General features: G+C 38.9%; 1 protein-coding gene across 1 annotated transcript; it reads left to right on the forward strand.

Moving 5' to 3' along the window:
* The first annotated feature begins 430 nt into the window (after positions 1-430).
* Positions 431-10,531, forward strand: LOC101473902 (uncharacterized). The gene is made up of 5 exons (XM_004548982.3): positions 431-581; positions 2,284-2,394; positions 6,018-7,185; positions 8,980-9,090; positions 10,175-10,531. The coding sequence occupies exons 1-3, from the start codon at positions 530-532 to the stop codon at positions 6,236-6,238; spliced, it is 384 nt and encodes a 127-aa protein (XP_004549039.3). The 5' UTR covers positions 431-529; the 3' UTR covers positions 6,239-7,185; positions 8,980-9,090; positions 10,175-10,531.
* The last annotated feature ends 3,815 nt before the right edge of the window (positions 10,532-14,346 follow it).

Genomic DNA, 14,346 nt, shown 5'->3' on the forward strand with positions numbered 1-14,346 from the left:
CTCTTAAAAGTCTATTTGTGGGCTGCGCTGATCGTGACGAGATCGGGAGATGATGCAACTACTGTAATTATGTGGCAGCTCTATATCATGAGAATGAAAGGAGTGCACTGGGCATTGTTCTTTATAAAACCAAATGCATTATAGGAAAATGATGATACTGGTTTTAAATATTTCCCAGTTTGCAAAGGTTCAAACACAGTGAGACTCCAGTGATCTTTTTTTCTCTCTTTTGTGTGTGTTCCTTTTTCAATAGGCTTCATCCTTTTCAAACAGATCTCAGTTGGCTGCAAGGTAATATATCGGCAGATGAATAGAAATCAGAGTCAACATTAATCTATTGTCTGCATTCAGACAATATTCCGACATTATTGTTTGTATTCAGGACCTGATGATACGCCTTTCCACACATAAGCAGCTGAGCAGAGTTAAGAACCTCATCTGAAACCATCGCCAGCGCTCATCTGGAAACTTGTTTTTGGTCTTTTTATCTGCAATTTCTCAATAAAACACTCAACTGTGTAAAAGCAAGATGAAAAATCTTCTGTGGATCTGTGCAGCACTGATGGCCCTGTTTGCTACAGGTAAGATGGACCAGATGCTGGTGCAATTGTACATTTTTAGTCTTTTTAAGAATATAAAAATGTCTTCACCAAAAACTGTTTTGAGCACAAATTTACTTTCACCAGTGGTCACATCTTTGAACGTCTCAGGTTACAAACAAATTTATCACACTTTTAATTAAAATTAGCAACATTTCAGCATAAGTGTTATGAAACAGTAAGACGGTCCTGGTTTCAAATCCACTGTCTGCTCTTCCTGTGTGGAGCTTCTCTCTGGGTGATCCACAACCCAGAGAGCAGCAGTTTCTGGGGTTAGTTACTGATTCTATCTTGGCTACTGGTGTGAGTATGAGTACGAACGTTATCTGTGTTTACGCTGTGACAGACTGGTCACCTGCATCTGAAGTATGTACAATGTAGTTTTAAAGTGCTTTTACTTAAATATTTGCATGTTTCACAAATTTTTTTTTTTTTTTTTATGTATTTATTTGTTTGTTTATTCATTAATTTAATCTGGATATTTCAAGGCTTTTTCTTATGACCCACCTATGACACATATACATAAACTTTGATATGTAGTTTTAACAATAAAATGCAATGAAATGATTTAAAAATTATAATAAAATAACCTGTAAAAAAAGAAAAGTACTTTTGCTTTTAATACTACAAACTACAGTCACACATGTCCAGACACTGGTGAGTAACCCCTGGCAACCAGCGGTTGCTTGGAGAAATTGTGTATTTCACAGGTGGCTGGCAAGTGCTTCCTGGAAGGCTACTGGAAGTCAGATAAACAGATTGTATAACAGTGGATTTGAATGTGTGAGTTAAATTTACGCTGTAGTTTCATCACCTCCCAATCACGTCATGATCAGCTTAGCCACACACACACAGATTTCACAAGGTGCATCTTTTATTTTCAAGACACTTTTCACAGTTTTGGCATCTTCCATGCTGTGGGTGTCCACAGTAGTCTGCTCACGAACAGAGCAACCGCAAGAAGATCTTGCACTGCATACCTCTTTGCAGCTGACCTCACCTGCTGACCGACAGCAACCACTTGCCAACCCATTCTGTTTCTTTTCCCTAGCAACCAGCGGTTGTCAGGGAGTTACCAACCAAATTAAAAATATTTGCAATCAGTGATGGCTTTTTGATTTTTTAAATTTAAATCAGTGTCATTAAATATCTACCATTAAACATGTTTTGTCTTGTAAATGTTTTTATCACATAATTTTTGTGTGTTTTGTGTAAGTGCATCATCCCACATGCACTTATCCAGCATATATGGGGCGACCGTAGCTCAAGGGGTTGGGAAGCGTATCTGTAACCGGAAGGTCGCCGGTTTGATCCCCGGGCTCTCTGTCCTGGTCGTTGTGTCCTTGGGCAAGACCCTTTACCCTGCCGCCTTCTGGTGTTGGCCAAGGGGGCCGATGGCGCGATATGACAGCATCGCTTCTGTCAGTCTGCCCCAGGGCAGCTGTGGCTACAACCGTAGCTTGCCTCCACCAGTGTGTGAATGCAAGAGTGAATGAATAGTGGCATTGTAAAGTGCCTTGAAAAGCGCTATATAAATGCAGTCCATTATATTAGAAAAAAATGACTTAACACAATCAGGAAACTGAATGAGTTATCTGATTTATGTTTGATAAATTTTCCAGTAACTTGTGGTCATAACTTCCTGAACAGTTTCTTGAAATTTCTCTTCCTCCTTGGTTCACAGGCAAATCGCTGACTTGTAACACATGCACAGCGGGTTTTGGACCTAACTGCTTGTTCAGCTCCACTGAGAGCTGCAACAACACCCAGTTCAGTTGCTACACGGGAAAAGTGGGTGAGTAACACGAATCAGCAGGTTGATTCTGTGAATTCTTACCTGAAATAAAAGGACTTGAAGAATTCTGTCTGCACATCAAACACATTGCTACAGGTACATTCCAGAGTTAAGAAGCTTGGAAAGAAAAGCGTCTGAGAAGCTTCTTCAGTTCTGAACTGTACTAAAGAAGCTTCTCCAATGAGAGGTGAAACCTTAACTTCCAGAGTTAAGGTAAAGGCATGATGTCTGGTGTTAACATAGACTGTATATAAAAGATGGTCAACACCACCTGGATATCACCCAATATCCTCTTTGATTCCAAACAGGGATCATAATTTATAAACTGCCTGCTGTATTCGCTATGATTTGAAATTATCACCAAATTTACCTATATATTTATTGTAATAAAAGTCTATTAAATTATATTTCAAACATACAATATATATGCAGGACTTGGGTTTTTGTTTATTAAAATCATAAATGGTTTGTGTGTATATGTGTGTGTATATTGTGTATACACATTAGATGCCAAACGTGAGTTGTATCCTTTTTTAAGATTCAACATTTTAGAAGTTTATTGTCATATACACCGCAAAACAAAAATGGTCACGCTGAGCAATGAAATGCTTACTTTGCATGTTCCCTTCACACAAATAAATAAACAACTAACTAAAATAAATAAATAAATGAACTTATCTCTAAGCATAGAAAAAATAATAAATAAATAATGACGAGTGACATTTAATGGCAATAAATTGAATCTAATCTAATCTAAAGACAGAAAATATTTCAAATAAACTGTGAGCTGTGTGGTGGAAGTCAAAGCAATAATCTAAAAATAGATTATAAAATGTAATGAATTAAGACTTTTAAAGGTGAAACCTCATTTTCAGTCTATTTTCTTAAGGTTTTCTTCCATCTGCTGGTCAGTTTTTAGTTTCTTGCTCAGTGAAGCAAGTTTTAGTTTCAGCCTAAGTGGAGTAAAAGCATGAAGAAAACAGTGAAGAAAGTGTGTTACTGCAGAGAAAAAGGAGAAATGTTCATGTTTCACAGCTGGTCATACCTGCTTTGCTAGCAAACAGGAGCAGAGGTAACCATGTTTTTTGTCTTACTCATGGGTGCATTTGTTTATTTCATGCAGTACAGTGCATCTGTATCAACGTGGGTGAGGTAAACTGGGTGTGTATAAAATAATGAATTCATTACTAATGAAATATTCCATGAAATAGGTGTTTCTATCGAAATTACTATAATTAATTAAGGATATTTTATTTTGTATGGATTTTGGTGCTCCTTGTTAAAGCACTGGTAATCTTTGTATCACAATCAAAAAGTTCCTATTCAGTTCCTTTTTGAACAACCAGGACAAAAGTAAACTGGATTATTGGATCATTTGTATCTGGATTACACCTGTTTGAACAACCAGGTCAAGAGGTTACGTGCAGGGTGCGGGTTAAGTTAAGGTTAACTTAGGAATGTGGTTGTGAGGCTGCACATAGCCACGTCTGCGTGATGTAAAACTATGAAGAGAATCCACGGGTAGTGGGAGAAATTCACCTTTAGAAGAAATGCTTTAAGAAGTCAGGTGAAGAAAACAGGATGTTTTGGTTGAAGAAATGATTAAAAACAAGAGGTAGACGTTTGAGTCCTCTGTTAAACCAACTGTAAGTACTTATTTTAAATAAAATTGTTATTTGCCCCTTTGTTTAGGTTTAGACAACACAACCCGGTAGGGTAAGCTTTACCACAAAATGTGGCTTGAATTCAACTCAGTTCAATTCAGTTTTATTTATATAGCCGAAAATCACAACAGTCACCTCAGGGCATTGTAAGACAAACACCCTACAACACAAGTTTGGGTTCTAATAAACCATATCACAACATTAGCAGACCAGCAAATAACAAAACAGAGAACCAGTCATAGAGATCTGATTTCAGAAACAAATCTGACCTCCATCTTTAGACTTCTTTAGGCAAAAACAATAGGGACATGAGTGAGGACACTGGGTTTTTGTGCATCTGCAGTGACAGTGTTACTTCCCTGTAGCTTTCTCCTACTGAGTTGTTAATTGTTTCCTAGACCTGTGTAAGGCTGTGGAGCGTGAAAAACCTGTACTGCAAGCACAGATCAGGGTGTGGCTGGCACGAAGAATAATTACTTCATCCTGTATGTCTGACAACCCCATCAAAAATTGCAGTTTGCATGAAACCTTGAGTCATTCCAGAAGATGTTCTGACTGGTTGTGAAACAAGCAGTTTGGATTTAGTTACACAACGTTTAAATGTGCCACAGCAACAACAGCAGAGTGTCCCACAAAGATTAAAGTCTGCTCCAGGCTGTGTTGTTACTAACTCCACCTTCAGCTACAGCCTTCCAATACTGCCGTGTTCACAGTTTAATGGAACAAGACTGTGGCGGTGCAGAATAACTGGTGCTTTATTTCAAGTCCTATGCATCATCGCCAGACTTTGCTTTCAGTATGGGAGGCATGTCAGGGGGATTCAGGAGATCCTGACAGTGTTTTTTCTACCACCTGAAGTCAGCAGCACATCACCCCCATTGCACACAGTGTGAAAGAGTATTGCTTCCTCCTGAGTCACCTGATGGTTTGCCAAAATCAATTTGAGGCCACTTGCCCTCTATCCCCTACCCCGAGATTAACTTGGTGTGGGACCCATGGGTGCTTTCTCAATAGTTTATTGTCAGGAACAATTTGCCTTAGGAGACCCTACCAGGGGTAAATTAGCCCTGACAACAAACCTCCTGAAATCACTGGAACGCACAAAGCCCTCTCACACGATAAGGCGGTGATTCACTGAGATTTTGTCCCAAAACCTTTGTTTTTTCTTACATACCCCTCCAATATCTTACAATTCCAAGGTAATTGGTGGCTGTAGCTCAGGTGGCAGAGCAGGTCAGCTACTAATCAGAAAGTCGGTGGTGTGATCCCAGGCTGCCTCCTGGCTGCATGCCAAATCTTGTTGGGCAAGACACTAGTCCCATGTTTGCCTACTGGTGGAGGTCAGAGGGCCCGGTGGCGCCAGTGTCTAGCAGCCTTGCCTCTGTCAGTGCGCCCCATGGTGGTTGTGGCTACAATGTAGCTTGCCATCACCAGTGTGTGAATGACTGAATGTAGTGTAAAGCGCTTTGGGGTCCTTAGGGACTAAGTAAACTGCTATACAAATGCAGGCCATTTACCATTTTAATTGTTCATAATTTCTTACTTTTATTTGAGCCTAAATATTTCACAATGAAAACATTAAATAAGGTTGCAGCTGCTCTCATGTCACAAGAGATCGCCAAGCAGGTTTAAGGCATGATCGGCTTTCTGAGCCACCGTAAAGTGGATTTATGTTTCCAGCTGCACTCAAGCCTGCAATTTTTCACATGCCAAACAAATATAAAAAGCACCACACTATGAAGCAAATATATAAGTTAAAATACAAAAATGCTGAAAGATTAAAACAGTGGTTACTATCCAGCAATCTGCAACCATTTTTTCTGATTGTCTTTATGAATGTATCCAAAAGGGCAAATCATTCAGAATCTCAGAACAACCTTACACAACTTAGACTTCAGTGGAATAAAGTAGAATCTGAGAATAATCTGTAAAAATCATGCTTGTTTTTCCTCTTTTTAGACTTTGACATCAGTAAGTGGATGACTTTACAAAATCAGGGCTGCGTGTCTTCGTCTCTCTGCAACCAAACAGAAAAAGGATCCCTGCTGGGAATCACCTACACCCTCACTAGGAAGTGCTGCACCACCGACCAATGTAACGGAGCTTCATCTGCCCACCTTCCTCTCGCCGCTGCATTGGGCGCATGCCTGGCAGCCGTCTGTAGCCCGTGGGCCTTCTGAAGGCAAAAACAAGCAGCAAAAATAAAAACTGTTTTCTTCTTTCCCAAAAGGTTGGTTGTGTTCATCTGGAAGTAGCATTGTCAGTGGGAGAAACTTTGCGTCACTCATTCAAGTGACTTCTTCAGTCTAAGCTGACTGCATGTTTCCCCAATCTTATAAACAGTACCTTCGCACAATGACTGAAACTGTAACCCCCTGAATGAACAATGTGCCGTGAGGTCGATTCATTGATCATTCATATGCAAATTCCCATGACCATTGATCAAAAACCACTAATCAATTCAATTCAATTCAATAAAACTTTATTGATCCTGAAGGTTGACCCCAAAGGAAATTGGGTTGGGAAATTCACAGAGAGTTGGGGAATGGCTACATCCAGATGAACAGTCAATCTTTTGGGATTTACTTACCTGGATGACTGAGCATGCATCAAGACATAACTTCTTCTTTGTTTTTAATGCAGGGTTTTGTTTTGTTTCTTTACTTTGTTCATTGACTAAACTTCTGTATTCTGTGCAGAATATCTGTTTTACTGCACTTATGATGTAGCGCAGGAAATGAGTGAATACACAATAGAAAAGATGTAATTAGTATTAACAGTTAGCATTTTAAAGTCCATGAAATCTGTTGAACAAATACTAAAAGGTGTTTGTGCTCTTAATTACCTTTTGAGAAATTGATTTTAATTTTTTCCTGTGAATGCTTGTGACGTTTTAGATAATTGGCTGGAGAGTTGCTGTTGGAACAAAAAAAACCTGATAAACTACATTCCTGCATGTTCCTTTTAAGTCAAGCCATTGTTTAAATGTTGCAAATTGTTTTCTCTAAATTCACCTAACACACGCACACGTAACTCGGACCTAACCTAGTTATTTTAAGAAGACTTGTGTGAATGATGAATAATTTTTGGAAAGCGACAATTGTCTTGGGTGCCTTCATCGCAGCAGGTAAGTTACAGAAAGCATCAAAATTAAGAGGTTGGGGGGTTTTTTTTAGCAAGTGGTGGATTCCCAAACTGCTTTTAAAATACCCGTAACATCACAGCATAATATTTCAGTTTTTATTTTGGATGTTGGACCAGAGACCACCAGCAGTCCCAGGAAATTCAAAACATCCCAGATTTTAGAATTAAAGTAAGAAAATAGATGACTTATATTGACTATGAGTGTTATGATGATTTCTGATATGAGGTTCAGTTCTACGGTGGTGATCGCAGGGGATGATCGTTCAGCTCTTTAATGGCAGATTTAGCGTGTGTGTGGGTGTGTGTGTGTGTGTGTGTGTGTGTGTGTGTGTGTGTGTGTGTGTGTGTGTGTGTGTGTGTGTGTGTGTGGTTCAGTCTTATGGACGCACACTCTCATTGAACCCACATAAACTGCTCCCGAGCATAACTTGTGATTCACACTGCCTCCCTGAACACCATTTTTCATCCCAGTCAAACATTACTCACAAAACGGTCGCGCCCTCTAGTGGCGAGGCAGAAAACTGCATCACAGCCCTGCCTTCAGAACAATGAGATAATTATAATTATATGATTACTAGGGTCACATTAAGAAAGAAAATATGCCCTGTGTAGATGAGTCACGAAACAAATTAATCAGCTGTCTTATCGTGTCTCGTGATTCAGCATACATCCTCTTTACTGCACTGATATCTGCACATCTGTCCACTGACCAGCCCTTCCAAGTTTGTGTGGTTTTTCTTTCCTTCTGACCAGATCTGGCTTTCTGCGTCATCCCTTGAGCATAAATGTACTTGTCAACACGTTGTTTCTATGTCCTAAAAGACAAATATTTCACATTGTAACTAACACTTATTCTGAAGTACGATTCCACCATCTCATATACACTTTCAGTTTGTCTTGAAACCTCTGTAATCTCCGTCTACGTTTTTCTCAAAATAGAATTTCAGGTTTAATCTCAAAATTTCTACTTTATTCTCAACAATATTTTTTGTTGTAGATGACTGAGATACACGGGCTGAGATAAGAGAACTGTAAGTGACCCAACTTAAAAGTACCTGAACTTTTAGGTTGCGGCTATAAGGAAATGATTGTTCCTGAACATCGATGTTCAGGGGAGGGAAAAAAGCCAGAAATCAGCTTTGGTCCTGTGGACTTTACAGTTGATTCCTTAAAAAGTTCCTCATCATTTCTCAACGAGGAAACATATCTTCTAATCATTTAAGACTAAAAACGCAAAATAAAAATTTAATAATTAAATAACAAACAAGTAATAATAATAATAATAATAATCATCATCATCATCATCATCATTTCTTATACAGAACTTTTTAAACAAAGTTATAAAAGCGCTTTACAGAAAGACATTTAAAAAATAAAATAAAATCACAGAAAAGGTTGGGCTTTTAAAAAGTAATTATTAAAAAGTCTTTTTGTTAAAGAAAATTTTAAGAAGAGACTTTAAAAGTGATAAAGTAGTTAAAGTAGTTGAATTCTTAGATTGCACAAAGACAACATAAGTTTAAAAACTACTCCATTATGGCATTCTGAATGAAGCCACTTACCATTATGGGTCTATTTTGCTCTCAGTTGTCTGATCTTTTACTTAACTGTATTTCTTTCATTGTGGAACCTTTTACTTGTAAAATAAATTTTTTTGTGATGTATTTTTTAATTTGTTTTTGGGGAAATGCTTCCTCCACTATTAACAGAGGCAAACAGATGAAACTGTGGACTGACTGAAACCTGATCCCTCTGCTGTTTTCCCCCCACTTCACAGCACAATGCCTGACCTGTCGTCAGTGTCCCATTGGCATCTTTGGAACATGCTTCCTATCAAAAGATGTCACTTGTACTAATACAAATCAGAGCTGCTTCACAGGAGATGCACGTAAGGAAACTTTTTTTCCTCTATTGTGAAGATATTCAGACAGAGAAAGCTCAGAACTGAGGAAACACATAAGGAAAAACAGAAATACTTTCCGTCTTTGTTCGAATGACAAAGGTTGATTGAACAAAATCAAATATTTCAGGTGAAATTATTACATTAAAAATTTAGGGTTGCCTGTCAAATACTAAAGCTCAGTACAAAACAGAGATACATCTTTGGGTGTGCAGCAGCTCCGTGTTAAAAAAAACAAAACCAAAAAACTTTAGCCAAAGAAAATTTTAGTCAGATCAGAAAACTTGACGTCGTATGGAAGCTTGTTTCCACCACTGAATAACCTGAATAACTTATTGCTATCAAAAAGGCACAAAAATTGGAGTAATTATCTGTAAATTTTAACAAAATTACTGTGGCGGAAACAAACGTCCATACCAGGAACTATTTGAAAATATTAACACAGTTACCATTTCAAGAGGCAGATGTCATAGTCACTTGCCAATAATTATTTAAATGCCTCCAAGCAACTTATGCATTCCTTTTGTTCACACCCAGAGTTCATACCGCCTGAAAGGAACTGGAAGATTGGCAGTTTCCATCCCCTGGCTCCTTTAGTCACAGTGTATAGGCTACTTGAGCCCCGAAGTTGTCCCCGATGTATCCATCGGAATTTGAGTGTGTAAATGTTTGATGTGCTTAGATACAACTTTGGTAAGACTCAAAACTAAAGGGACCTTGATGATAACATAACAAACCTTAACTAAAAATAACACAAGAAATAAAAAATACAATATAAAATGCTGTGTCACTGGTTCAGCCCCCTGACAAAATGCTACCATGGGACAGTCTGAACCTTTGAAACAGTCTACATTAATTAAACAAACTAGGTTCCCTTTAAAGTTATAAGGTTTCAGGCTGTGGAAGACAGAAGGTTCAGCTGATAATCAGCCGGTATTAACTGAAAGTTTTGCACTTTTATTTTAAAAAACGTTTCCCAGAAGGTTTATGAAACAGAACAGCAGGTGCTGTTTTAGGGAGCAGATAAAACTGCGCTACATATTTACTCATCATCTGCTTCCGGTCCTTGCAGTGTTCAGCGCTGCTGGGGGGCTGAAGCTGCACACCCGCGGCTGCCTGGAGTCGGATCTGTGCGGGGCGTCGCTGAACGGCTCCATCCTCAGTGTGGCCTACAGCACCTCTTTCCAGTGTTGTAACACAGACGTGTGTAACGGAGCCACTTCCATCCAGCTCCCACTCACTGTGGCTCTCTTTGCTGCTCTCCTGGCCTCCCTGTGGAGCTTCTGGGAGATGTAGTTCTTTGTGATATGCCTCAATACTCAAACTGCTTGAATCCATAGTTAATCAGTATATTATCTCCTGTGATTTATCCTGTTTGCTTTGAAATCAAACAATAATTGAAATGAAATTTAATAAATAAATAGCATCAGTGTGGCTTCTTTCTCTGGTCTTCTGATTAAAATTTGCATACTTATAATAGAATTTAAGGAGCCTGGATTATTCAGAAGTTTTTTTTCTTATAAAAATGCCTACAGACAATACTAATTAGATCTTAAACTTTACATTGAGTTCGCTATAAGATGTTTTTTTTTAGGTGAAATCTTTACTAAATAAAATAATGTGCTAAAAAAACAGCAGGAACATTTCCAAATATTGAAAATATTTGAATTTTTTTAATCTAAAAAGAGATCCTGCACAACTTCAGTGACAACTCCATATTAATGGTCTTTAAAAAATACATTTACTGCTGTTAAGTATAACAATCTTACTCCAGGTTCTTTTTAATTTTCTTTGTTTTGTTTTCTGTTGCCTGTTAAATCTGTTAATTTATAATAGGGAAACACATCGCTACATCCAGTCTTGCGAAGTGTGGTATGGAAAAAAAAAAATCCAGTGCCAAATTTGTTGACCTTTTATCCATGTCGTCTGTTTAACCGATAAAAATCATGAATAATGGTGGTGGTACAATCCCATCATAGGAAATTTGAAAACGCAGCTGTTTCGTCCACACGTAAACGGCGTTTCGAATCAACGAAAATGGAGATTTTTTTTAAAACTCTTTTTTTTTTTTTGCGTTTACGTGTGGACGAAGAATACAGAGTTCGTCACGCAACGTCAAAGGTATGTGCCTTTTTTCACGTCATGCTGAGCGCCACGTTATTGTTTACATGAGATGAATTGCAGAATGGCAGATAGAGACATAATACTGTTAATCTGACTATCTTCAGTTTTTACACGCTTACAATACACACGCAGTTACATTTAGAAAGGCAGAGGCATCAAGGTGATTATTTTACGTATAGTTGTTTTTCCCCCCCATGTGTAATAATATTCAACATTGCTATCAATACATTTTTCAAAAAATGCTTCTCTGTGCAAAATGGGTTTAAGAACATAAACAGCTGTGGGAGACTGTTTGTCCGTGATTTGAACAGCCCAGCGCTGCTCCCGACACAGGGAAAACCAATTCTGCAGGTGAAACCAAAGGGAAGATATGCTTCACCATATTTTCTAGTCTTTGGCTTAGAATGAAGTTGGTTTGGAAACATATTCAGCTATGCTTCATCTCCTGCTTTGCGTTTCTGTGGGCGCCCCGTGCTGGCAGTGTCCAAGCGTTTTGGTTCTCCCCCCCCTTTCATACCGCCCCCACACTTTGGGATGGTCTGGGTTAGAAGAAGTTAATCCATTCACGCATGGGTCACTTATGCATAAACTACAAAATAGTAAAGTTAGCATCTCAACTGTTGACTAATCATGAATGGGTGAAGGCTTTCTTAAGGATCATATAAACAGTGTGAATCAGCAGGTTTTTCTCTTTTGGGCTTGGAGTGTTTCTTTTGTAAGGATGACCTGTGCTGTGGCATCCTAATCTCTCAGAAATAACCAGATACAGTTTAGAGCAGAGTACTGTTTTTGGTTTTGTTTTCCCCACAGATGGTTTTACATCCCCACCTGACTTTCCACGACTCATGAATGCCGACCAGTGAATTGCAAGAAAGTCTACAGCACAGGGACACTTTTTTTTAGTATTCGTTTCAACCCCATTTTACCTTCTGATCTGCCTTGATTCTTCATGGCACACATTCAACAAGATGCTGGAAACATAACTCTGAGATTGTAGCTCATATTGATATGATAGCATCACACAGCTGCTGCAGATTGGTCAGCTGCACATCCATGATGTGAATATCCTGTTCCACCACATCCCCAAGGTGCCCCATTGGAGTGAGAGCTAATGGCTTTGGAGATCATTTGAGTACAATGAACCCACTGTTCAATAAACCAGTTTGAGCTGACATTACATTTATTAATGAACTCCCTGAGGTCAATGTGAAACAACCCCAGCTACGAGATTAATCACATAAAAAAGGAAGTGTCCCACTTGCAAAGGGATAAAAACCACATTCCAAAGCTGGGGCCAACCGTGCCACAAATCATCTACCCTCAACATATAGACAACATCAACAGGGGACAGTTGTCCTCACACACCCAGCACTCTCTACAGAGTAGGACCACAGTCACCCCGGCCTCAGGAAGCCAACTCTGCAGCATATAGTAGGCTCTGGCCTGCAAAGACAGAAAATATAACAAGAAATTCAACTGAATCTTAATTATATAACTAACAGAATGGCTGCTATAAACATTTTAATCTAAACCATTGTAAGTCTGGACTAAATAACATACCAGAGTGACAGGAAATATAACAGCAGTTTGGAATATAAGTGTACTTGCGCGTGACTGTTATCAAAACACCTGCCTTCAATTAACCCAGCCCACAACAACTGTGAAACACACACAAAAAAACACTCTTAAATTAGCTCCCATTTCCCACAGCAAATTTGAGGGTGAGTTAATATGCAGGTGATACCAATCTACCACATCACATGACTGTGGAAAAATCCCAGCAGACCAGCAGTTTCTTAGATACTCAAACCAGCCTATCTGACACCAACAACAATGCCATGTTCAAAGTCACTTAAATCACCTTCTTCTCCTAATAGCTGATTAAATATTTGCTGTTAGTCAGCAGCTGAACGGTGGGAAAGTGGCTGGTGAGCACAGTGCACTTCAGACAGATTATTTTTAATTTCTTCTCCTGTGAATTATTGTCAACAAACTTAACAACCAATAATCATTCAGTATTATAGGATTTGTTTTGTTAGTAATGTATACACCTGTTGACTTAAACCCCTTTGCTTAGTGTTTTTAAGTGAAGACAGATCATATAATCTCTTAATGTACCCCGGTGGTGCTGGCCCCATTTGGCCTCCATGGACAGACACTGAATCTGGAAAAAGCTTTGGCTATTAGTGTAAAATGATCCATGGATGGAGAACCCAGCAGGACACTCCTCTTTGTATTTACTCTTTACTCTTTAAACTAGACTCAGTTTTCATGTCATGTTTATTATCTAACAAAAGAAAGCTCAATAACCCCCTTGTCATGGTCCTGGGTCATTTTGACCCAACGTTCTTTGTTTCCTTGTGTTTCTGTATCATGTAAAGTTCATTTGCTGTTCTTGGAATTATTCTATCAGTCCTAAATTGTTCAGATTAGTTTATTGGGTTTCCCCTCCGTGTGTGTTATTCCATGTCTCCCCAGCTCATCATGTCTGTGCTCTCCCTCGTGCTCCTCAGTGGTTTTCTCTCCAACTCTGCGTCTTTGTGTATTTCCTGTTTTATTGTGAAGGGCTGTGTCTTATGTCAGTGTATTGAGTTTTGCTTCCCCATGGTCTCGTCATGTCTGATTGTTCCCAGCTATGCTCTACTTCTGTGGCTCGTTCCCTTGTTATCCCTCTGTGTATTTAAGCCTTGTGTTTGCCTGTATTAGGTCCTGGTTTGTCTGTCTCCTGTATGAACCCTGTTGGACTTCTCCATGTTCCAGGTTTTTTTTTGTTCCTCTGTATTATTGTTTTGTAGCTGCTCCCAGTTTAGGCTTTGTTAAATTTAGTTCCCTGCCATGCTCTACTTTTGTTTTCTGCTTCACCTTGCCCTGGAAATAAACTCATCCAGTTACTCAGTTATCAGTGCTTGCACTTGGGTCCACACTTCTCATCTCGTGACGATCTGCCGTGCAGATCTTGACAGATTGAACTCTCTCTCCAAAGACACACAAAAGGTGTTAAAAGTTACCTTAAACGGGATTTTTAGAAAAACAAAGTAACAGAAAAGACACGAAAGATGCAAAAACACAACAATGTGCAAAGACACTCCAAATACAAAAGAATTGGAAAAAGACACACCG

Source organism: Maylandia zebra, linkage group LG22 (genome assembly GCF_041146795.1).
Source record: "Maylandia zebra isolate NMK-2024a linkage group LG22, Mzebra_GT3a, whole genome shotgun sequence".
NCBI classification, from domain to species: Eukaryota; Metazoa; Chordata; class Actinopteri; order Cichliformes; family Cichlidae; genus Maylandia; species Maylandia zebra.

Bases quoted from the DNA above. Each gene is read 5' to 3' on its own strand.
- LOC101473902 (XM_004548982.3), top strand. From the start codon at position 530: ATGAAAAATCTTCTGTGGATCTGTGCAGCACTGATGGCCCTGTTTGCT. The intron at 582-2,283 runs GTAAGATGGACC...CTTGGTTCACAG, and splicing joins GATGGCCCTGTTTGCTACAG to GCAAATCGCTGACTTGTAAC. The intron at 2,395-6,017 runs GTGAGTAACACG...TCCTCTTTTTAG, and splicing joins TTGCTACACGGGAAAAGTGG to ACTTTGACATCAGTAAGTGG.